The 26484-nt window shown below is 33.7% G+C and overlaps 1 protein-coding gene across 3 annotated transcripts; it reads right to left on the bottom strand.

Moving 5' to 3' along the window:
- Nucleotides 1-7563: 7563 nt before the first annotated feature.
- LOC133175403 (neuropilin and tolloid-like protein 1) lies at nucleotides 7564-25259 on the bottom strand. 3 transcript variants are annotated; one of them, XM_061310508.1, is made up of 9 exons: nucleotides 24939-25259; nucleotides 20576-20838; nucleotides 16394-16465; nucleotides 14463-14618; nucleotides 10585-10845; nucleotides 10346-10491; nucleotides 9888-10155; nucleotides 9590-9733; nucleotides 7564-8582 (listed from the first exon to the last, which is right to left on the bottom strand). In XM_061310508.1, the coding sequence occupies exons 2-9, from the start codon at nucleotides 20592-20594 to the stop codon at nucleotides 7786-7788; spliced, it is 1863 nt and encodes a 620-aa protein (XP_061166492.1). In that variant the 5' UTR covers nucleotides 20595-20838; nucleotides 24939-25259; the 3' UTR covers nucleotides 7564-7785. The 3 variants fall into 3 exon arrangements, with proteins under 3 accessions (XP_061166492.1, XP_061166490.1, XP_061166493.1); XM_061310506.1 differs by lacking the exon at nucleotides 24939-25259 and having other exon boundaries at nucleotides 20576-20981; XM_061310509.1 differs by lacking the exons at nucleotides 20576-20838; nucleotides 24939-25259 and adding an exon at nucleotides 18873-18933.
- Nucleotides 25260-26484: the final 1225 nt, after the last annotated feature.

Here is a 26484-nt window from a genome sequence, read left to right as displayed (position 1 = left end):
TTAAGATACCATAGTTTGTTTCTTTTAAAATTTCGATTACTGTCTCGTCTTTTGACTGCTTGATTAGATATTAAAGAATTTTTGTCAGATCAAATGCTTTTAAAGCTTGAGGATATATCAAATGCTGAAAATGAAAAGACCCCCATATCCTCCCAATAAAATAACAACAAACAAACAAAACGGCATATGGGTCTTGATCTTGACGATCACCTGCATATCTAGAGTTTTTCAGGCTTCGACCAATCTCCACTAATGGAACACTGGGTCCATTTGACATGGATTTTACATTTTGATAAATGACTTTTTTGTTCATTATCACATTATATTAAATCTGTCACATAGATGCTCGTGAGGAATGGTTTCCAAAGATGTAATATATCTTCAACATATGGTAAATTAAGTCCTACCCGTGAGCCTGATCCCTAGGGACCTGATTTTCCCAATAGGGTATAGGCCTCATAGCTCATTGTCATTATGCATAGAGTTTACTTGCTAAATATTTAGCAATAAAAAAAATTAAAATAAATGTTCCCCTTGGGCCTGAACCTAGGGGACGCGAATTTTACAATTTAGTATGAGGGCTATAAATGCCCATCTAAAAGTGCAAATTTGCCTGCTAAAGATTACCTTGAGTAAAGAGGTTTTTTTTTTTTCAAAGATGCAACGTATTTTAAATATCTGATCAACTTCCCAGTTTGAGGGCTGAATCTTAAACCTAAGGGAAATGAAATTCAATAATCATGAAAATAGATTGCCCGCTTGCCTGCTTAAAGAGGAAAATTTCAAAAATGAAATAAATTTTCAGGATATTTTCAATTTGGACCGACTCTGGGGCACTTTGGGCATGAATTTCAGTGCCTATTATAATCATTCATGCAGATTGCTTGTATGCTAGATGTTTATGATAAAAAATATTTTACTCATAAAAGGAATTTATAATATACGATAAATAATCTTAGAGGGCTAACTGCTCATATATCGGTATCGTGCAAAAATGTTGCGTTAGATGTCCATGAGTAAAGGGAACATTTTTCAAAGATGTAATATGTATTTTCATTAAACAATCAACTTGGCCCGTCTCTGAAGTCTGAATCATAAGCCAAAAGACGTGAATGTCCATGTTCTTTTTGTAAAACCGGTAGTTTACCCGCTAGATGTGTGTGGTTAAATAGTATAACGTTAAGATGAATATTTTCAAAGATAGAGAATTTTCAAGATTTGATCAACTTGACTCCACACTGCATGGGACCTGAATTCTAAAAACAGGGAACATGCATTAACAATTTTATACAGAATACTGACTGCTTATTATTACATTACTCTTTTTATATGAATGACTATATTTTCCTTGGAATATGAATCGTGAAGGCTTTCGGAAGATGCTAATTCTCACTGTCATGCAGAAACTATATAATAAAGAGAAAGATACTTTACTTTTTCACTTGTAAATAAGCAACACCCTTAAGTCCATGAGGGGTTTTACATTTTTATTTAGATTATTAAAATGAAAACATTTTTCCTGCTGAATGTCTATGACTAAAGAGAAAATCTGCAACGATAACATGACATTTTTCTTATACATGTATATATCTAACTCCATCCCATCCTAGAATCTGAATCCTAACCACGGGACATGAATTTTATTGTTTTGTTAGAGGACAGACTGCTTATAAGAAGATTTTCAAAGGTGAATATAATGTATTTTCATGTATGATTGGGCCAAGGGACCGTGATTTTCATATAGTTTATTAATAAAGAGCTGACTGTACAGAATTATAATGCTGTTTCTCTGCTAAATTTCCTGGATTACTGAAAATTTTAAGATTACAAGGACTTTGATGCAGCGACCCTATCTTCTAGTATTTCAGCTGAAATAATCACAGTTTTGTTCACTTTTATCAGCCATACACTATATTTGGTTTAAACACGTCAGAAAAAAAATGAAAATGTTCGAAAGTTTACGAACAACACAAGAGAACGGACTTGAAAAGATAGTAATACATATGTAGGTCACTTGTGACTTGGCTGTCCTAGTAATATGTTATTAATTTATTATACAATAAAAAGCAAAACAACAAGAAAGAAATCCACCTTCCTCACACTATAATGTCCTTTCTGACATAATTTATTTTATCAAATAAAATCTGCAACATGACTATTTTTCATGTTGCAGATTTTATTTGATAAAATGAATTATGTCAGAAAGGACAATAACCCCCTTCAATTAAATTTCAGTCTAAGTCTCTTTCAACCTTGGACTAACGTCTGTTAATTCTCTCCAACTTTATGTTAAATTGATACAATATTTTCAAGTTGAGCTTTAATGATCAAATTTATATTTGATGAAGACCAGATATGACCTATTTTGAAAAAAAAAAAAAAAGTGTTGAATAAGGGAAACACTGCATATACGAATGACAACCATATACCACTACGGTTCATTTCACAAATACAACACAAGTGTTGCAGAACGTCACAAGATGCATTTTGATACAATTTTTACTATGCTTCAATAAGAACAGTTCTTGCGTATAGATATCAGAATGTGCTGCATATTATAACACTAATAATGCCGTGCATGCGCAGCCAGTTACATATTAAATGAATTAGTGATACACTTTCTCTAGTGGTATGCAATGCTGATGCAGTTTGGTAAGGGCGGAGATGGGGATTAAATTCCTGTGGGGTTTATTCCACTAACCGTATCAGATGGCTCTTTTGAAATTTTTGAAAATATTCGAAAGGAAAAGATCTCAATTAATAGTTCTTTATATTATTATTGTTTTTCCCCTTTTTAGTTTTCTTCACGGACGCAAAATTTAATCACTGAATTGTTACCTTATGCGGAAATAGGATTGAATTGATTTAATTTTTAAAATTACGTAATCATTGTTAAAGTTAGGGCGATCATCTAAACGTGTAGAAAAATCTTTTATAAACACATGATTTGTCAATAATTTAACACATGGACGCCATTACATTATATACCAAAAACAAACGGTGCATTTGCAATAGCAGGAGTTTGAAAATTGTTCCCAGAGCGAATGAAACAGATTCATTATTCAACTGCTGCAGCTTATATCTTTCCTTAAATAAACCAAAATGTTATTAAAGAGATACCTTTCCAATTCGAGTGTTCAGTTCGCATACTTTTAAATACACAGATCAAGTGAACCCTATGACTGAACCAAAAATACACGACATCAAATTGTTATCATCAATCGTGTCAGGATTTCAGGAAGGGTAGGGACATATTGACGGATCTATTTTACACCGGATTAACTAATCCATTGTCAAAATAGAAATCAGATGTGATAATTCTTCCGCAGAACGACTGATGCTTTGGAGCTCCCTGAAATAAGCACTTCCGTGTTATGTAATTTTCTGATAATGACACGTGCTGCTTTTCTACGAAGATAACAATTAAAACCAGATCCGTTGCTTAAATCCCGATTTTGTGTATCTTCACCAAAAATTGTTTATTTTCAAACGGCATGCAATCAGTGTCAAAAGAAGCAAACTTTTATTTTTGTTCAAAGACATTCTTTACTAGAATGAGGTTTCGTGTTTCACATTTCCGAAAGAAAAAAAATGTATCTTTCTGGGTTTTTTTTTAAGACAAACCAACCTTGGTAAAAGTATACCATTTCTTTACAACTAGAAAATTGATGAAACGAAGGAAACCGATTGGCTAAAATACAAGCTGAGATTGATAGAAGATCTACAGTATTTGGATTTGGTGCAATGATATACCGTATCTACTTGCTCTTTGATTACGTCTTCATGTAAAACTCCTCATGCTGATAAGCAGTATCTTGTTTTATCTAAATAACAGAAGTTTAATTTCATTATTTCATATCATACTACATGTATTAATCGTCACATTTTTTACAGAGATCTGAAATTTCCATTTTCCAATATCTTTGCATCTTAGCCTGTCTGTATGTGTGACTGTGCGTTTTCACGTGAACTTAATTCATGTCTATTTTAATATTATTATGCCAGATTTTTTAAAAAATTATATCCATGGGATTATGGACTTTCTTATGTAAGGAAGCTAAGGATCATACTGCTTCAAAGGTTATTCTTGATTCGTGATACTATAATCGCCTGTCTATAGCACTATCTCTGCACCTTGGCGGTTATCAGGGAATTAGCTCAATACTGGTATATTTTGCACGGTCATAATACATGAGTTTACATGACAGATCTCTAGTAGCGTGATTCCAAATATTGCCTGGTCGAAATTGGTAGAAATATTGCCTGGTCAAAGTGAGAAGAAATATTGCCTGGTTCAAATGGGTAGAAATATTGCTTGGTCCAAATGGGTAGAAATATTGCTTGGTCCAAATGGGTAGAAATATTGCCTGGCCAAAGTGGGTAGAAATATTACATAGTCCAGATAGGAATAGAACAATAAAAACTGGTATAATCTGATTTGATATATCAGTCACACTATTTTACACAGTTCTTGTCTAATACAGTTGAACTTCGATATCTGGAACACTGATATCTCGAATACCATGGATATGTCGAAGTGATTTGGAAGTCCTAACCCCTTATTCTTTAAGTATTTTACCCTTGATATCTCGAATCCTCGGATATCTTGAAGTTTTTCTCGATCACATCCAGTTCGTGATAACGAGGTTTGTATATACTCGGTGTTGTTGCAGACCACTCTGAAACTACATGTATGACGAAGGTTACAGGATAACTTTATATTAATGATATTTCGCACAATTTTTTGTTTAAAACCTGTGTTGTGGAGCTATTTTAAATAAGGTTATTTTCGTAGATAGAAGATTAAATCTTATCTGAAGTATATTTTTAAAACATGTACTCTTATATTTGGTCAATATCTATCAAATCTATAGCAAAAATGATTTTGATTTTGCTCAGTTCATAACATTTCAAAACTAGGACAAAAATTAATATATATTTTTATTTTTAAATTATTATTGCTCATGTCCTTTACAATACCATACCATAAGTCTCACAAATTTCTAATATACTGCTCAATTTTAAGGGTAGAGAAAATGAATTATAGAAGGCGGATAAAGCTTTTTTTTCTTTTCTTTCTTATTTCATCATGTTGCAAATTCAAATTTAAACATCTTGCTTTTGTATCTTGCAGTGAATTTTTGATCAGTGACTGTCTGTATGCAGATGTTCAAATTTACGTTGCAAATTTTTGTCCCTTACTCTTGCCAAAGTTATATTTTAGGAGAAAAGGTTCATTAATTAAGTTCGGGATTGCAAGAAGTTACTGATTGCCGGAAAATAGGTCTGCGACATGCTTTGTCAGTTGGAAAAGATGTGTACATTTTTTAATTTTTGCCAAAAACTTCAAGTAAAAAAATGTTATACAAATAACGACTCCTCATTGTCTGCTATTTTGGGACTGGTTCATTTTGAACAAAGAGAAAAAAGAAAAGAACTTTACATTTTTATCAATTTCTTGAATTTACATGACTTTGCTCCGTGTTCATATCTAAGAGCGTTGCCACGCGTTTCGGGTTTTTCTTGCATGGGTGTTTTCTTTCCATTCTAAATTGTTTGCCTTTCGATATTTCTCATATACCGGTATGCTCTGTTATAATTGTTCACATGTTCTACTCCCAAATACGTGAAAATACAATGTAGTTAAATTTGCAAGTACTTGTTTATTTTGTATAATTTTATATATCGTGCACTTGTGCCATTACACAGATCAATGCATATGTACACGGTGTAGCCTTTTTGAATTTCTATATTAAACATTTCTCTTTCCAAGTTATTTGTAATGCAAGTTCAAAGTGAATAAAAAAAAAGTCTGAAAGGCATGAATGGTGTCGAAACTGAAAAAAAAATTGAAAAATTCCTTTAAAATTTAAAACAATGTTAGCAAGATATCACAAATTACAGTTTTGCTGTGGTCTTAATTATAAGGGTCCGAATCAAACGGACACCTCGAAAGGAAATGAACGTCTGTATGTTGTGGAAAAATAACACATCTCTTTTTAATTAGTTGAGAACTTAGAAGGATTTATAATAGTATTCTATTTGGTTTTTTTTTTTAGTATTTTCAGTTTACAGAACATTTTCAGTGAAAACACCTTAGCTACATATCTGTTGCCTGGAGTCGATTGAAATTGATCCCCAGCGACTATCTACAGTTCCCCATTTTATGAATTTTAGATATCTTGATGCAATTTTATTTTCAAAAGAAATCAATATGTATTCTTTTCTTTTTCGGATACTTCTACTGATATCTTGTTTTGAACACTCGGGCGGACGATCCCTAGATGACTTCGCTCGACACCACAAAGGAAAAATAGGTGGTTCCAGCATAAGATTATATGGACTAGACATTATATTGTTGAGTGCGGAGCACTGACTTTAGATTTTGTCGAGCAAAATAATGTGAAATTCAGAAACCCTTATTTCTTTGTCTTTTTCTTATTGGTAAAATATTCTCAAAATTTAAACCTGGTGTAAAACTCAAAAGTACTGAAAGTACTGAGAAGCGCTAATTTGTAGTCTCTGCTAGGCAGAATAACTGCAATCTTTCTCCTAAGGGATCAATTATCGTTCAATATATAACACAAGAATTTTTCAAAACTATTTTCCTCCTTCCTAATTCTCAATCATGAACTATATTTATGCACTTGCTGCTTTAATTGCCATTGCGACATCAGATATCCAGAGCAATATGCTACATTATAGTAAGGCTGACTAATAATACATGTATTAATAAATTTGGCCAATGGGTGGAGTTTATCCGGTGACGCTAAAATGAAAATAGATACGTATCAAAGCGGTTCAGTTGGAAAAACACCTCATAACCATATTCACATGTTCATGGGCGCAGACATTTTGGACATCCAAAGTTGTGCGAAGAAAATGCTACAGGGCACATGATTGATCATTATGAAAGAAGACTTGTCATGTATTTGACAAGTGAAATAAAGATGATAAAAATATCATATCAGGACTTAGGCTTCTTTGAGATATATAGGAGATACAGATAAAAATTTTCACTTCGGTTAGAGATTTTCATTCGGTGCTGAACGTACCTGATTGTAAACAAATGGAATTTTAAAGTAAAAGTGCCGCAGCACGGTTTATTTTTTCTGGCATGTGTCATGTTCTAAATTTTGATTTTACCGGGTGGGAGTAAATACAAAATTTAGAACATTTGTCATGTTCTAAATTTTGTATTTACTCCCACCCGGTAAATTCAAAATTCAAAATAAAGAGTATATATATTCGTTGCATTCCATTCTTATCAATTGGTCATGTACATTTACTAATATATATCTTTTCTTGTTCGATTTTGAAGTCTTGCTATTACCTACGGTTGTACAAGTGTATTTACGAGGGATTATAATGCATCTGGCGCTGAACAGTATATTATAATATTCATGCATATATAAATATATATAAAAATAAATATAACGATAATATAAACAGCAATGATACAGTCGGCTATAACAGTGTTTAATATGAGGGAGAATATTAACTTTTGTTATCATGGCTATTGTGAATCTTGCAGGTCAAATGAATTTGACTGAGGAACAATAATCTCTTTTGGGTATTTTTATTCCAAATATCAGTACAAAACTACTTACATACCACAAAAACACCAAGCCAATGACATGAACAAGTAGAAAATATATTTACACGATGATAATATTTACATATGAATGAAGGCACATTCACTTTCTCTACATATTCACAATGAATCAATCTTAATGTTGTGTTTTGCATATGAATAGATGCTCCCAATGAACTAGAATATCCCGATTACGTCACTTCCAGGTCACGTGTTATATCAGGATCCTGAATTTTCATTTTAAAGTGAGTCTGGTCGTCATGTAATGACGATTGTTTGTCAACTGGTGTACTGTATTTCATTTTATTATCTTTGTGCATTTGCATTTTTTGCTCTTGGTACATTTCGTACTTTGGGTCCATATACATTTTATTTTCTGGGTTGTATTTATACATTTTTTGTTGATGTTGATGTTCGTGTTGGGGCATGTTATAGCGTGCCAGTTTGGCCAGATTTTCGGTGAGTGTAGGAGGAGTTTGTTTCCATCCGTACCCCGTCCACCCGTAACTACCGTCTAGCTCAGTTTGTGGGGGCATATCATGTCTCTCTATTATGGTCGTTAGGCACGTACTTTGGGTGTATGGGGAAGGTGGGGGACTTGTTTCGTCCTCCATGTACGGATCGAGTACAGTGAACTTTTTATAAGTTCCCGGATCTGAAGACTGATCCGGATATTCACCCTCGGAGGGCTGTGAATTTGTCAAACTGTTCCTGTGGTCTTTATAATTTTTGCCGCCATGGGGACGCGGGAGGGAAAAATAACCAACGGGAGGAACACTCTTTTTGCTTCCAAGTGTGGTGGTTGTACTGTTGCTAGACATTTCTATTGTGCTTTCTTTGAGTTTTTCGTGATGCTTCGCAAGTTCTCTTTCCTTCCGCTTCCGGTTTTTCTTGCAACGCCACGAAACACATATTGCAATGATAATAGCTGTGATTATAACCCCACCTAGGATACCGGCTCCTATGATGTACAGAGGCACCTCAGATTCTGCAATATAAAATAACAAAGGATAAATCAGATTATTTTTTTCGGGTGCTTGTTTAATCATTTCTTAAAACATCAAAGAGATCATCATCATTATCAGAGAAAAATCTATTTATTCAATAGCTATCACCCATTATGTGGATCGAAACTGAACCCATTCCTTTGAATTCCAATCTTAAAATATAACAAAGCTGCTTTTAGTTTTGTAATGTTATTCCCCAACACACACCAACACGGCGTTGATTGTTTTATAAACAATTTAACAATTCAAACAAAGACTAAAACCATATGATATACATATCACCTAAGACAAAATTAAAAGAAAATTGTATAAAATTGCAATTGGTCTGTGGGACCCAAGAACATTATGCCTAGTTTCCGTTTACCGCCATCTGCCAGCGGTCTGGCTTTTGTATACTATCGCTCAGTTTATGATGTGTCAGATCTAATCAACAGAAAGATGGCCGGAATAGATCGCGCGTGTAAGTAGGTAAATATTTATCAACCTGAATTATTCTTACATGCAAGACAATGAAAAAAAAGATCTGATGCTGCCTGCAGTTGTGCCCACTCGGGTACCATTATTTTACGTGGAGATTTGGTAATATGAATAAATTTTGAATAATTTATACCTTAAATACTAACTTAAGGAAAAATTTTAAATTGAACTTATTTGCTCGGTGTGTACAATTAACGTTTTCTCGTATTTTTAAATTATCAAAGAAAAGAATTTTAAATTTTCTTGTCATTGTGCATCCTCAGACCGACCGCATTTCAGTCGTACCTTTTCAACTGATAAACTACAACAGTGAACTTTTTGCACTAAAATTCGGCATATTTTTGGTTCTAACAAGGAAGCCGTGAGACATATGTCAATTGCTGCGATAAACTTTGAAGTAAATTTTTAAAGCAGACACAGATGAATTGAAAGTTTTCTATGTCTTTTCTATTTATCAACAAGGTAAAGTGAGGAAAGTATTTCTTTTTTTTAATTTATGTTTTTTACATACCATCTTCTTTTCCAGCACATTTATTCTCGTCTTGTGCTGATGGACAATTTTTTATGCCATTGCACAACAGAGATCTGCTAAGACAACTTTTGTCACACATGAATTCAGATGAAGAACACACCAACTCATTCTTGTTTGAGGAATCTGGAAAATTAATGCTTAAGATATTATCCTAGTGTGTCTTGTCAACAGTATCAAAGGTATTTGAAATGAAGTCTATTTCAATGATGATGGCTCTATGAATATAAATGTTTATTTTTCTGATTACAAGCTGATTTTTTATGCCTAAATTGCCTACCAATTGGACCCGTTATAAATGTTGGCCTATTTGCCTCCCTTAGAATAGTGTAGTAAAACGTCATTTCCGGTTTGATTGACAAAGCAGGGGAAAATACTCTTATGAATGCCACACTGCTGTCGATTATAATATCTGGAATAGAGCCCATACAATATGATCCTTTAAGAGCGCTTCGAGTGGTGGATGTCTCGTAAATTTCGATTCTTGTCGAGTCACAAGGAGAAGATAGTTGTACGCGCCAAGCCACTTTGAAATTTGACAGGAAAATCTGAAATGAACAAATTGATATGCATGACATATTTAATGACATACAGTAAATACTTTCCAAAAGCAACAAAATCATGTATCTATTTTCGGGATATTCTACAGTATATCGAAAATATTGACGGCCATATTTGAGGTAGAATAAAAATGATGGAAAGTCCAATGCGCTATATGCACAGCGTGCAGAAGTATACCTTGCTCCGCGGTGGCGCCTGTATTTCCCATGTACAATCTACGTTGCCATTCAACAATGGCGTCATATCCGCAGACGACAAAAATCCGTGCATACTGCTAATAGGCATTCGACATACACTCAAGGCCTCCAAATCAGGTTTGTAGTCTGCAATAAAATACAAAGCAAAAATAGGATAAGTCGATTCCAAGATATAAAATACTTATGAAAAATTCAACGTTTTGAGACTCAAAATCCTACCCTCTTTCTTGATGAAACTATATATTCCTTTAAATCCACCATAATTTGCAGCCTTGTCGCTCTTGAATCTTAGCCACAAGTACCTCCCGCTGGAAATAAGTAGTGGCGGAAATCGGTTCCCGCAAAACCTTCCGAACAACTTGGAGTACCCGAATGGTCCGTCTCGAACCTCCAAGAAATCATATGAGCATTCCTTATTTTGACCGGATTCCATGTCAAATTTTTCTCGGAAGTCGAGCTGAATTTCAAATCCTGGTTGTGCTACAAAGCATTACACAAATAGGAAATTAAATATATCAAGACTTGAGAAGAGAAATGCATGTACATTGCAAATAATTCAAAACTTAAGAATTGTTGCAGCTTGTCTATAAACAATCGTTCGTTCTTGACAACTTCTTTGATTCAATAGTTTGAAGAAGAAGAGTTAAGCTTACTCGATCCAGTAATGAATTTTCAAGTAACACAGACTTATTTGTTAAATATGTTCAAGATCTAGATGAATTTATTATTTGTAATGGGAAAAGTGATATCAAATGCTATTATGTTTATTTTTTTCTTTTCAGAAGGTCAGAACTTTGCATAATTTTTCATACTATATATAGAAAAAAGACAAGAATTTTTCAACTCCAAAAAAAGACTAATAAAACTTCCTTTCAGAAAAAAATAGACTACGGACTCTCTGTTTCTGATATTTTAGGTAAACTGTGGTTCCAACACGTGCATAGCATCGTTAGTTGCAGCTTTCAGAAGGCATGATGAATGGTTACCTAATCTTGCAATTTAATTCGTAGGAAGCTTAAAAAGCTATTTAGCGACAGGTGGACTTCTGTCTGACTCGCAAAGTAGAAGCCAGTGTCAGAAAGTGTAATTAGAAAGACGTATTTATTCAAGAGATAAGAAAATGATTCAGTCGTTTGAAATTACATATGGTTCTGTTATGTTTGAAATATTATACAAGTTGATGCAATTTGAGGAAAACTGTTGAGTTAATCCCTTTGCAAACTTACTTCACATACAGAAAGCATGTACACGTACGGCCGCATAGACGGAACGGAACTATTTTTCTAATGAGTTTCCTCAAACTTATTGGGACTCACTATAGAATGGATGAACACACCCAAGAGATATTTTAGGAGTAGACGGGGCTACCTCTGGACTAGTAATGAGTTATAAAAAGGACAGGTCTGGGAGAGTAGTCCACATAGATCAATTACATATATTCGGTTCTAATTAATAAGAAATAACTTCCTATGTAAAGAGTTAACAAACACAATCAAGACACTTGATCTGCATACTAGTAACAAGCTGCTAGATCCAAACTCCTCAACTCCAATAGATCAAGCATATTTGACCCTTTAATTTACGATGAATGCACTGTTCTTTGTTCTTAAATTGTTTTGGAAAAGTATCTTCAGAAAGTTAAAGGGTCAAGTTTGCCAAATATCGATTTGTCATCGTGCAATATTATCCTTCACATGAAAATTTGCTTTTCAAGGGTTTCCTGAAATAAAGCACGCAAAACGAGCGATCTGCTGTAAACAATTACCGAAATATGTTTACAAATGTTTTTCATGATAATAATGAATGATTATATTCAGGAAATGTTTTCAATTTTCTACAAATGCAAATGTTTTAAACTTTTGCAGTTGAATTTTTCCCCCGTTAGAATGGATTGTAGAAGGCGGGCACTTGCGTGCAGTATTGCTGGAAAGTAATTATTTTTTCTAATAGAACCCCGAATGAACAGATACATTTTATACATTTCTCCCACAGGGAAGAGATCGAACTGGAGGCATTTTTATAGAACACCGCGAGGCGAGACACATTTTCGTATTACTCCTCGCTATTTTAATTTGACACAGGCAGCCCCGATTGAGCCAATTAAGCCCCCAAAATATCAGAAAAAATGGGGAATGAATTAAGCAACATCTAATAACTTTATAAGCCTTTTAATTTTTGTTCAAGTACAAAGGTTTGAAAAATATAGAAGTCAAACTTTAAGACTTCAAGAGTTGAATTATTAATGTTAATTCGCAACGAAATTAGATTATGATTTCTAAAATGCACAAAACATTTTTTGTTTAGATGCAGTTTCTTTTATCTGTTTACTAAAAACTTTCAGACTTGATGCTTTCTTTGTGAATGATGTCACTAGCAGACGACAAAGACGTATTATTGCGTCTCGTGTCTGTACCATTTACTTTGCCGTCAAAAAGAAAAAGCATTTTAAACACCGTATAATTTTAGTAAAAATCTGAAAATCAAACCAAAAGGTAAATGCATTTTTTTTTCGAACTCTATGCGTACCTTTTAAAAATGCACATCTGGATAAAAGTTTTCTACAGAAACATCACAGACGAAGAAATGCTTAGAAGAGCAATTGACACCTTTGTGGATCAAAGTTTACTTAAGAAGTGAATCGCATCGATAATGACATTTTACTCTGCAATTAAATCAACATTGCCTGGTGTTTATTGATGGCAAGATGGCAGAGCAAGGCGATACCTGGGGCTTCCTGCAGAAACAGCCGACCAGGGAGAACTATAATCGTTAATTCTTTTGATGGGATTAACAGCTATCTCTTTGTGACTCCGTGATGATGTACAAAACACATTCTTTACTGATCTTGAATGTTCTTCTAATGATTGATATAAAAGTTTTTTTTTGGTCCCGATCAGAAAGAACGAAAAACCTTTGCCATTGTTGAATCAGCACTTTCGAAAGTACAACGAAGTGAATTTCAGAAATCTCCTTGTCTTTTATCTTTCCACTGGGTTTTTCCTCCTTCAAAATTATCAATGTCTTCAAGTTTAATCACAGAAGATGCTCATTTGTTTAAAACTTACCAATTCTCGATTTGAAAAGTAATTATTTGCGCGTTTGTGTGGTGAACTTTTCTCACATTTTAAGTATAAAAGATGGAATAAATGTAAGAATATAAATGATAATGGAAAGTGTTCGGTGTGAACTGCCATAATTTCTACTTCAAAGAGAGTTCACGCCTTTTTTTTAACTTTGTTAATAAAATATCAATGCTTTTTAAGATAACATATTGAGTGACTCTTCACATAGCGTGAACCGTAATAGCTATTATTCCGCAGTATTTTTTAAGCTTACATACATCATTTGATCTAACAACTTTCCTCTTCTTGCCATAACTCAACAAATTAGTGTTAATCGTCAGAGACTGACAGATAAGTGTGTAGAAGCATCTACCAGCACTTGTCCAAATAATCGTTTTCGAACAGGTGAACTCTCCTTACAAGAGAGGTACAAAATTGGAACAAGATGACGGACGCAAGATGAAACACTAGAAATCAAGCGATGCCATTAGTACGTCTTAGGAAAATGATCTAAACTTATGGGGAATCTACTTTGGAAAATAACTAGCATATTAAATAGCACATAACGGTTTGTTATTTCTTCTATAACGATGAATTATTTGTAAGCCACACGACTGAACAATGCGTTCGAATTCATGACTGCCGATTTTCACCAGAGTGCGTTTGTTCAAAAACACTTTTTCGTGAATACGACAAAGTCAATAATTACTGACAAATTAGGAACGATCAGACCATGTCAAAGAGTAGAAATCAGTGCAGAAACAAACAAAAAGCATAAGGCTTTTACGTGAAAAAGCCTCCCAAAAGAGCTTGTTCAAAAGAACCTTTTTAACATGTTTAATCCATTTTTATGATATATTCTTGTTGATAGACTGTCATATCATTTTGAACAGTATGAAGAAGATGAGGGTTATTTTTGCATGATAAATTCATTATCGTGGAAAATTTTTTATAAGCTTTAAGCTTTGCACATTCTAGTAAAAGGGTACATAGAAGTATATACCTGTACAATGATTACGAAATACATTTCCTCACCTTCTATAGCTCTGACACACTCTAAACTGTTGGGATACTTTTCTGGGAAATTTGGACTGTAGAATTCCATAGAACCAAAAGTAAAATTGGTACAAGCATGATCTATTTTGTTGCCCAAGAGGTGCTGGTGATTATAAGTCAGGGAATTTGGCGCATCTGTAATCATATAAAACAAATAGGCATGGTTTAAATTTTGTTTAAGAAGTGAAAGTTTTTATTTTAATTTAAACCATATTTTGTTTGAAGATGACCAGCAGAAAATATACAGGCAGGCAAGTAGCACAGAAAAATCAAAAGAAAAAAAAACAAGTTTTAAAAACTTATACTTTTTATTTTAATAGGACATGAAAAATTATATGTTTAGGGAACTTGTTGAAAGTTGAATGAAACTTGCAATCTTTAAACCATATGATACTAAAAAGACTACATTGCTTAGTCAAAACGATTTTTTCATCAAATTCATATTATTGGCTAATATTCCACTTTCATAAGTTTCATTGATCTTAGACAAAGTGCTTAGACTGAAGTTTCTAGTAAAATAATAATTCAGATTATTTTTGCATTGATTCTATAATCCAGATTCAATGACCTCATCACAATAACAAAAGCAAACACATTACAAGACAAAAGCTTTTTAGATGAATGAACAGAATCGTACACCGACTCATTTCTTACACGATGAAGATAAAGGATATATTTATTTTCCCTCGGATACCACGTATCTTCCAGTATTTACGAATTGATTTAACCCGACATTTGTACGATAAAAGACGCGCGTGTGATGATCGCCTTCGCAATTTACTATCTTGCTTCCGAATTTCCAGATGGGACAAACTACTGACCCTTATTTTCTTAAATCTTTAAAAGCGTTGATAAAAATTACTGGCACTTTAAATCAATTGCGCTATTTATCATATTGTTTTTCACATTTTGTAGGTAAATAAAATGCGTAGCTCCAGCTAAACTTACCAATTTTTTTTTTCACGCCTAGAGGCAAAATTTTCCTTTTCACACGCAATATGCACTTTGAAGAAAAACAGGAACGAATGTTATATATTTTTTTCCTTTAAAATTATTTTGAATTCATTAAAGGTATGAATAATTAGTACTGTTTTTAGACTTGAATGGTTTTATAAAAGGTATATGGTAGAAAAAAAAATATAAGACGAAAGACGCTCTTTTATTTATGTATTATCATACGCTCAATCATTCAACCAGTGTGAGATTCAATAAATTGTCTTTATCAGTCACTGTCATTTTTTTTGTACGCTTTCCGATGAGTAACGTCTTGGAACAACAGATGTTTGATGCTTAAAGTAATAGAGACTGAGAAGGAAGAGTTTTAGCTTCCCAGATTTAAAGATTTTTGATGAGAGAAAAGGGACAAGCCTCCTTTTGCCCTAAACATCTTTTGCCATGTCTAAATGTCAGAGTGTCTGGATCAATCAGGGGCGATTACTCCGCCATGTGAAGACATGGATCCAATTCCGAACTTGCAGATAAAATCACTTTGAAGACCAAAAGAACGCCAAGCACGTGGCGATCTCTGAGTGCTACGATCCCCCACCATCACCCAGTTTGGACATACATTATAGAAATTCGGCCGTGCATGCTTTGAAGTGATAGACTATATCTTCTTATCTACATCGTCCTCTTATAAATTATATACAATTCAGAAGAATGTGTAAATACAATTAAACAGATCACACTGCTTAAATCTTTGTCCGGTATTACCGTAAGTTTGAGAAAAGAATTTGTAGCATAGTAAGGAAGTTTTTTGTGATATGCACGTGCCTTTAAATAATCGCCTGCATTCTTTGTAGGAAAAAAATAGAAAACGAAGCAGGCCTCGTCTGACATTTTAAAAAAAACGAAATTTAAACCTGTAGCAAACAAAGTTTTATGACAATCTGTTTTTGATTTTTACTTACCTGTTTTATTAGCGTAACAACTTTTCAGAATCCAAATCGAATACACCAACCAAAACATGGCGAATGAAAAACCTGTTGAATAAAGCAGATGTGAATATGAGCAGGTTTTGATTCAAAAACAACTACCTAAATAATGATAGTTTTTATAAGAAATTGGCAAACAATGAATCGTTATTATAACCTTTTCAAGTCAGTCTTCTGTGTGTAAAATGTGTTTATCGTGCACTTGCAACAAACTAAAGTTACGAGCACCTCGTGTTATTCTTTGAACAAAATGTTGCCTATTTGTTTCTTGCTTCCTGATACTAATTAATTCCCCATGTGTACTGTTCATCTAGTCAGTATGTATCTTAAGCTTGAAAAAAAGAAAGAAAGGGATATATTCGCCATGACAACCTTGGACAACCCAGGAATGGCATATATCCCTGGAATGAAGGTATTCGAATAGCCTCTGTGGATTAACACAAAGATGGGTTCCTCGAAATTGCACCGTCGATTTTTTTTTCTTTTTGGCATGAATGGCATAAGATATCTGTTTTACACGTGCAAAATCTGATTACTTTCTGTGTTCAAGGTAAAAATATAGCGATCCTCCCACTAAACGTCAAGCAGGAGCTAAGGAAGCTGTCACAAGAGCCTTGTCGTATAGCAGCTAGTGACGCAACGGGAAATGAATGTACATTACAACTATGGAGGTCGGCTGTTGTTTTGTGTTCGGAGGGTTATGAAGATGTCTATGTAAATTACTAGTTTGTAATCAACTTCTGCTCATAAAAGCTGCATCATACCTAGCTCCATAACATATTAAGGCTTATTTGTTTCACGTGCGCAGATTTCAAGAAAGTTTTTACAATTCTTGCTGAACAACGTTTTTCAAATTTCAGCAATTTAGTTTTCAAGGCCTTTTACATCAATGATTGGACGTTTAATTGGGGATAAAATCTTGACTTGCTTACGCTTGATTGTTTTCGTTTGTTTTATTTTGTACATGTCAAAACTGAAGCTATCAGAAACACATACAGCAAACGGCTATTACAGATTTAAACAATTAAATGGTACTCTGCTCCTAAGCTTGCTGAAAGGAACTGTTTGTCTAAGCTTGGATGAGAATAAATAGACCTTAAAGATCGTAGTGCAATATTGTTTAGAAGGCAATGGTCTTAAGATGGTCCTGCGCGTGCAAGGAAAACAATTAAGCTATCTCTTCGCAATGTTTCTGAAATCAACAATTTTGTTTTCTTTTACTGTAAATCCGTATCACAAAAATGACTTAAGCGACGTGATTCACATAAGTACCGTATATAGATTAAATTACAGATTCTTTTCAGTTTTGGTCACCTGATCAAAAAGAAATTCAAAAATTGTTGTGAATGTTTGCCGCATTTTTTGTAAAATAGAACGGAACTGAACCAAATCAGATTTGACACTTGAATCTTTATCTATACATGAGGCGAGTCCATATTGAGTCTTTTAGTATCTTCACTTAATGAACTAAAATTTGTACATGGTTCTGTAGATAATAAGACGTTTCGAAAGCGATAATATACAGAGAATTTGAGCATGTTTTTTTATATTTCTAATCACCATTCATAAAAAGCATGTTCAAGCGAAAAAATACTTTGCATAATAAGCATTGCTTAATTGATATCGGTTTGAAAGCTCTCTTTTGTCCAAATTAGCAAACATGAAACGTAAAAAGTCGTTTCAAACTCTGTTCAACATTCAGCAAGAACAAATTTCGTGATTAATTTTTCAAGTATCTTAAAGAGCACAACTGGTTTTGATTTTTTTTTTGTGAAAGGAACCGTCTTGCTAACAAAGCGTTTGATATCAGACAAGCGCCAGGAGATAATTTTGCAAAATTTGCCACCATAGGCGACCTTTGCAAAGTTGTGTGTTACATGCACAACCGAGAACCCGTAATGTAAAACACTAGAGATAAAATTCATTGGCAATAAAGATTTCCAAAAGATAAGTAAGAACAAAACTCGTCAAGTCTGCTGCCCCGAACATATAATCAACATAACCTCAACATTGAAATGAAAGTGAGAGCGCCATTAAAAGACGGGGAAGTTAATTGAAGGTATGCATCATTGAGAGAAAAATTATTCTAAGGATGGTCTATATCTTAACGAAAATTTTCTTTCTCTTAAACCGATCCCTAACTTGAATCAACATTGTATGATCAAACACGTTGCAAATGATACTAATACCCTTTTCGAAAAAAAAAATATGAAAGGTGTGTAAGAGATTCCTCTAGAATTTTAGATCTTTTTTTCACATTCAGATATTGTCGCCATGGATATTTGTTGTCAAATACAAAATGTCAACACAAATAAATGTTGTAGAGTGTGGCATTAAGTAACAATATGAATAGAGAGATTGAAAATGTCATTAAATGCACTATCCAGTGCTTAGATTGGATCCCAAAAGAACAGAAGACACACCATCATATTAAGGTACAAGTAGAAACAATTACCGAGCCCCCAAGATCAAAGGTTAACCCACTGCTAATGATACGACGAATTTTCAGCGGTTATCCTAAGCCTCCATAATCTGCCAACTTGGGTTCTGGCTCGTGCATTTGATTAGGACCAGAACCACTGATAAAACTCAGTCGTTCTCCTGAAGTGCGGACCTATCATCAATGTCAATTTCTGCGGACCTATCATATTTCGTCTTCCGGTTTTGCATTTTTTATTGCACTTCGGATCACCATTTTGCACGGAATGTGACTATGATATCAGTATGTTTTGCTAGGGTGGCAAAAGACAGTTTTCACACTTTATGTCAGTCTCGTGCCAGAACACTTGGCAGATCATGCATGCTCTTGAGATGAGAGAGTACTTGAAATTGCTGGTGAAACAATGAATCATAGTATTACAAGGCACAATACAGCTGTCTGGATTGTATGAGAAATATCAGTTACAATGTCATTAGTCTTTTCAAGATATTGGTAATCTTGAGTCAAAAAGCAAAGTATTTGTACAAGTTGTAGCATAGTAATGTTTATTTCAAAAGCCAAAATCATTTCTACTGCGCATTGCTTATCAATACCTATGCAAAGAACTAACGAGGAAGGGTCCCTAAAAGTTGAGACTTCGATTTGAACTTTAAAACTTTAACATGTAACTATTGAATTGATCACAAGCATGTTAAATGCTCACAGAAAGCAACTTGGGGTCTTAACTAAAATAATAAAATTAAGGTTTCTGTGGCGAAATCTCTTCGTGGTAGAGTAAGTATTTAATCACTATTAAATTCATGTCACAAATTATTTTCCTGATATCTTAGCTTGAAAATGAATGACTCCTTAAACTAGAAAGAAACAATACATATCAGAACTGGTGAGAAAAGAAAAATGAAAGAAAACATTTACCATAGTTTTAGCGGACGCAGTTAACTTCTTTTTTCATTAAAAGTTACGTCAAATAGTGAGGGTGGTGCCAGGTTTTATGGGATTTGTGTAGATTACTTGCGGAGACACGGATTTTCACTGGGAGCTATAATTCTAACTTGAAATTAAACAGCAGCGAAGTGTTTGAAAATTGAAAAATACAATGAAACACCATAAACTATCCCCCTGACACGCAGAGAGAGAGAAAGAAAGAGAGAGGGGGATTCACTTGTCTTGTATACAACTGGCTTTTTTTTCAACTGAAATTTTGTTACAATAGTTTTTTTAAGTTTTGTTAAAACAAAGATAAATACTGATCTGGCAGAGAGAGAGAGAGAGAGAGAGAGAGAGAGAGAGAGAGAGAGAGAATGTATAGTAGCGGTACAGGCCGTGGCACATGGGTGGTATATATAACGATTGTCATGTTAATGGTCGTTATTTATTTTTGCTGCATCTATCTGTTTTGCATTAGGTGAGAGAGTGGGATCGTTTATTTGACGAGTTGCTAGTCGTTGACAACATATAACTTTTCTTGTTGTTATCAGAAATATATCCATTTACAACAGACATTGTGTTGAGAAGTCATTGGTTCATTTTCTTTTTGTGCCCAACTGTTTTGGTTTTTGTCCAAAGTAATGATTATTTCTTTCTGCTCGTTATTAAAGCAATTTTTCCCTTACATAATTTTCTTTGGGTTGCCAATTGTTGCCTTTGTAACAATATTTCACTTCAATTAAGATAAAAATTATAAAATGGAAAATTTTAATATTAAAATAATTTCTTACCTTTAAAAAGACTTTCCATTCTCAAAATGATATTTAATTTTTGTTTTCACTTAATTATTTTTCCTTTCTCACGTCAAAAGTGTCAGCGATTTTTCAAATGAGATGTTTCATTAAATCTCTTTTATCACCCCCGTTTCCTCTTCTTATAATTATCACAACATCTAAATTCTTATCTCAGTTCCATGGTTCAGAGGAATAAATACAAACTCGACGTCCAAAAAACACCTTCTCCGTGAAAATTAATGGTTAATCCGATAGAAGTTCTGTGAGAAAAAAAAGAAAAATGACACACATTAATATTTTGTTTATTTATAATCTCGGAGAAGAGATGTATATTCTTTCTTCTGCACTTTTGGTTATGACGACACGAAGTGAGGCTGAAATATGGGCTCGTTGGATTCGGTCCTAGCGAATGAAGATCTCTGTGCCAGCGATGCTCGTTTATCTAGATTCACATAACGCCTAGATGAAAACGATAAGCATCCAAAGCTATATAGTAACCTGTCTTGTTAATTCGATTCATTACAAGTTATACTTCATTCTTACACGTGTTTTTTATTTTTCGCAATGGCATTAAAACCAAAAAAAATCCTTCTGGTAAAGCATTCTATTAAACCGATGCATTAATTTGTTATCAGCGCACGGTTCAAGTATGATCAAGATTATCCAATGTTATCTGTATCTTAAGATTTGGAAACGATAGTTGTAATGAATTTTCGAGTAGAATTAATTTTTGGAATTTTTTTTATGACAAAACGAAACAAAAACTGGTACGGCAATACTGACAATAAATGAAAGAATCATGACATCCATTCGTCAATGAAAACAAACTTCTAAAGAATCGTTGAAAGCGCTTTTGATACCAACTATTTTTAAAACAAAAAACTTTGCTATGAAATAAATTATCCACAAGAAATTGCACCTGGATATATATCTAGAAGTTAAAAAAAAGAAAAAAGAATAAGACAATTTGATGAACGAGCTTTTTTTGTAGGGTGAAAAAATATTTCTATTTATCAATCAAGATAGCGAAATACATGCGAACAAAATAGCTTCCCTCACATTTCGTGTAGAAAAAGCGATAAATTTGTTATTTGACATGGCTCATTTGAATAAAGAACGATTGAACCAAACTCTTAATAAAATATGTAAAATTGAAACTTTTATTCCACATCTCATGTGGGAAAAGTGAATTTTATTGTTTTACTTTGCTTCATCGAATGAAGAACAATTTAGCTCCAAAATTTAACAACAAATACATATGTACATGCAAAACTTAAGATACAAATTTCAATCTTCAAGTATAAAACTGTGTAACCTTTTTTCCCCTATTTTCTAGATATTAACTTTTTATATTGTGAAGCTGAGGAATACATGGGTATAGATCATAAGGTTTAAAGAAACTGAAGTTGTATTTTGCGTTTTCATGTAAAGAAAAAAAAATTTGTTGTGTTTACCTGTATTTGCAGAAAAAGTAACTAATTTATCAAATAATGTTTCTTTCCACGGTTCATGAAGAAACATTATTAAGTCTTATCAACAGTTTATTATATTTTTTAATGAAGTTATCTTTGGCAATTTTGTATTATGTCTATAAAACGCAAGGAAGGGGCATGGTTGGTAAAGCCTTCCTCTTTTTACACAAAATATGGAAGAAGAAAAAAAACAAGCAAATTCAAAGAATTGTGGTACCCCGCTTTCGGTGACTTAGTGGATGGGATGCCATTATTTATGGCTTATAGTAACTGTCTTGGTCAAGCTTTAAGGTCAAGGGGTCAAAAATCATAGTATGCGTTTGGAAAGGTCTTGCCACAGGTAATTTACATGTCAAATATAAAAGCTCTGTCTCTTCTTAATCAAAAGTTAGAAGCAAAGATTAAATTTTTAAAAAAGTAGTTTAAACTTCAAGGTCAAAAACCATTGTACATTTGGAAAGGTCTTATCACAAGCAATGTACATGTAAAATATATAAAATATACTTTTTCTCATTCAAATTTTATAACCAATTTAAAGGAATATTAATTTTTTTTAAAAGTAGGTCAAACTTCAAGGTCATGGTCACGGGGTAAAAAAATCTATAGAATATTTGAAAGAATCATGTCATAGGTAATGCTAAGGTCAAATATGAAAGCCCTGTCTCTTCTTAATCAAAAGTTATAAGCAAAGATTAATTTTTTTATAAGTGGGTCAAACTTCAAGGTCAAAAGTTTAAGGGGAACAAAAGTCATAGTACATTTAGAAAGTTATTTTCACAGGTAATATTAATGTTTGATATGAAAGCCCAATCCTTTCTCATTCCAAAATTATGACCAATTTAAAATTATTTTTAAAAATTAAAAGTAGGCCAAACTTATAGGTCAAGGTCACGGGGTCAAAAATCAAAGTATATTTAGAAAGGTCTTGTCACAGGTAATGTACATTGAAATGTGAAAGCCCTATCTCTTCTCATTCAAAAGTTATTACCAAAGTTAAAGTTTTTGTGACAGACTGACAGACGAATGAGATTTAATGTCCCCTCGCTTTCGCTAAAGCGGGGGTCAATTAAGTTAGACCCCCTCCCACGGTTGCATTGGCATCCCCGCTTTCAAAATCCCTGCTCCGGATCTGTGTGTTGCCTTTTCTATTACAATTTTAAAGTGCGCTTCAGTAATTAGGAGCATGATAACTTGAACACATACTCGTGTTTTCTACGAATTACAAGTTTACAAATGCTTTAAATTCAATTCTAGAATGTTGAAGCGCGTTTTCTCACAAAGATTGATATTTGGAGGATGGTTTCAAATGTACAATGAGATCACGGATCACTTGTTTCATGAGAATTCCTACACTTTGGCAAGTTTTAAAACGAGATAAAAGCTGAATCTTGCACGTGTAAGAGTACTTGCCAAAAATCAATTTTTGGTGTGGTGCACTTTCTCTATAAAATTTTTGACACATCCTGGGCCCCTGCGATGGCGGAAGGCTCGCATCACCTCAACTTGGGAGGGAGTTTTATTTCTGCGTACAAGAGTGACGCTTTATCAGATAGAATTATAACGGATGCGTAGTGAAGGCTTGCAATTATCTATTGACGAAGACAAATACATAATCGTATTAACAAAAGACGCCAGACTTTTGCTATTATCAAATTTACAGAATGTACTTTGTAGTGTTTAGAGTAGTCACGAAATGTAAACTTCAATTAATCTGGCGCAAAATCTTAATTCCACGTTTTCTTTCAACATAGAATTTTCTGATATCATTTTTTGGACATCAAGAATCTTTGATTGTTGAAAGTACTATTACTATAGAAAAAATATCTCCGGTTTTTGTGTAAAAGTATTTGCTTGTGCAATCTTTTGTTTGTTTGTTTGTTTTGTTGTTGTTGTTGTTGTTTTTTTTTTTTTTTTTTTTTTTTTTGGTTGCTTTAAAGCAAAATCAATTTACAAACTTGCTTCTTTGGCCAAACGATTTGAATGGATTCTGGTTAAATAAAAGCAGGAATTTGACGTATTCCATTGGTCCTGCTGGAACACAGCGCTCCAATCAATCAACGACTTAAATCAAGAGATGGAAAGGAAGATTAAGGCCGGTCTGGTAACAGAATGGCTGATATAAATAAAAAGAACAAACAGCATGGTCATCGATATGTTTTTCTACATGTCCAGATAAGTGGCCAGGAAGAAGATAAGAAAGCAATCAGGTGAATCAGATCTGGGTTTGTGTTACGATGTTCAGAGTGGCCTTTTTTAACTTCCCCTCAGAGAAGAGTTCGTACAAGAAAGATGCATGGAATACAACACCCGATGCACCGGACATCGCATTATGTCATGCCATTAGAGAGGTTTTCCCGATTGTAAATGCGATAGGTTAATTCGTTCCAGATTAGTTTACTCCCGCACTAATTATCTTGGGTCTGGCATCGTGAATTATCTGTTGTTATGACCCCATGCACGTGCATCGGTATACAGAATATACAAACTAGCATTCTCTAGAGAAGGTGCTGAAGACTGGGTGGCACTCTTTGTTGTCGCATTTTATCAAGAAAATATACTTATTATAAAGTCCTTAGTAGATTCGATTTAAGGTCAACATGCTTATTAATAGAATATTTGTATACTAAAATTGATATATTCTTTTCTTTATTTTGAATGACAGATGCAAAATCTCTTTTTTTGCTTTGATCATCGTACCTTAAACTTAAATCAAAGTCAAAAGCAAACATCGATGAAGTTATACTAGTGCAGCAAGATCGCTGATACGAATTTCTGAATTCTCAAATTTCTTTGTCTCGAAAATAACAACATTTTCTACATCGAAAAATGTTTGTTTTGACAATTTAAATTCAAAGAAAATTGATGACATATATAAGTGAAATACTTACTTTATCCTCAGAAAACTGTTCCAAATATTATGACTCTGTAAATCCAACTATCATTCCTCTCTAAGTTCCAGACAAAGATTAATGGTCCAGCAGCAGGGGTGATCCAAGGTTTCTCAACTGACGAGGTTCAGTTACGCCCCCTGGTGAGTGCATGCGGACTCTATTTTATCCACAGGATGCTCTCGATAATTCTCGCGCTCAACGGGAAGCATTCTCATAGAAAGACAACTTTATTATATATGAAAATAAACTCAGCTGAGGCTTTTGACTCATTAATTCGAAGATGGGAGGGATGGTCAGAAGAACACGACAGACGGCTTATATACTTATTTACCCCTCTATTTCAAGTGTCAGCTAAAGAGTAGCTCTTAATTTCTTTTTTTAGATAAAGAAGGAACGTTTACTTCGAACAAGTAAATACGATAAATTCAACTCGTTTTTTAATACATTGAATAGTGTTGCATTTTTACTCTTACGTGAATGCATGGAAGTTTTTGAAATGGTTGATTTTCGGTATGTTTTTATTTCCAAATGCAGTTTTAACAAATCTTTTGAATTAAGAAAGACCAGAGCAGTTATTGATATAGTTCAAGGACGATTAAACAGTAAATAAACATGTTTTAGTCTCCATTCACCTAAAAAGCGATATTTTTCTCAAGGAAGAACGTGGAAAAGTTTATAGGTTCGGTCGAAATTTACAATTTACGATTTCCTATTAACTAGTCTTTAAACACCCGAACTGTCCTTTTCGGCATCTAAAGTATCCCTTTCACATCCTTCTGGTAACGGCATCGAGGATTAATTGGGTAATCAAATTGTCAGTATTTCTGGGCTATCTTAAGACCCCCAGAGGTGCTCACTTAGGGTTTATCTGACTCCCGGGGCGTTATCACAATTTATCGCCCTATCGCCACCGGCCTGCCGTTTGTCAATAACAGATTTCATACAACAAAGCGCGCATAAGTAATTAATATCTTCTCACTACTATCAACGGATTCTTGAATTTTATGAAATTCTTAATCTCTCTTCTTTTTTATCTGTTCACTTATTTTCATTCATTCATTTGCTTCTTGAAGAGACAACGGCTGTCGATTCTCTATAGTTGTGGCAATTCAAAGGCCCTATTCCCAATTCATAAAGGTACCTTTTTTCCCCACTGAATATGTTGATTTTCCCAAAAGTCGTTTCCCACAAAATTAAAAAAAAACATATAATGTACATGTAGTTGATTTTCTTGCTAGTCATATTATCCTGTATTCTCAAAAAAGAAACTTAGTTGATAACAATCACACGAAACCTAATATAAAAGGATTTTTTAATGTATAGTGATTATCCCAAAATTCCTCAAAAGGTCTCTTATTTTCCCAATTTTTATGGCCCCGGCCCAATTCAAAATGTGGTGTGAAAGCCCTGAATACCGAGTCTTGAAAACCAATATACACTGCACATTGTAGTTTTAAAAGGAAGCTCAAAACACTAATGAAAATGTTTTATGGACATTGAGAAAATTGTATGATATAAAGATGTACATATTGAGTTTATCTAT

Source organism: Saccostrea echinata, unplaced genomic scaffold (genome assembly GCF_033153115.1).
Source record: "Saccostrea echinata isolate AGI-Se365-2 ecotype Australia unplaced genomic scaffold, CSIRO_AGI_Sech_v1 ptg000062l, whole genome shotgun sequence".
In the NCBI taxonomy this organism is placed as follows: domain Eukaryota; kingdom Metazoa; phylum Mollusca; class Bivalvia; order Ostreida; family Ostreidae; genus Saccostrea; species Saccostrea echinata.
The sequence above is the reverse complement of the archived record's forward strand: the minus strand, read 5'-3'. Positions and strand labels throughout refer to the sequence as shown.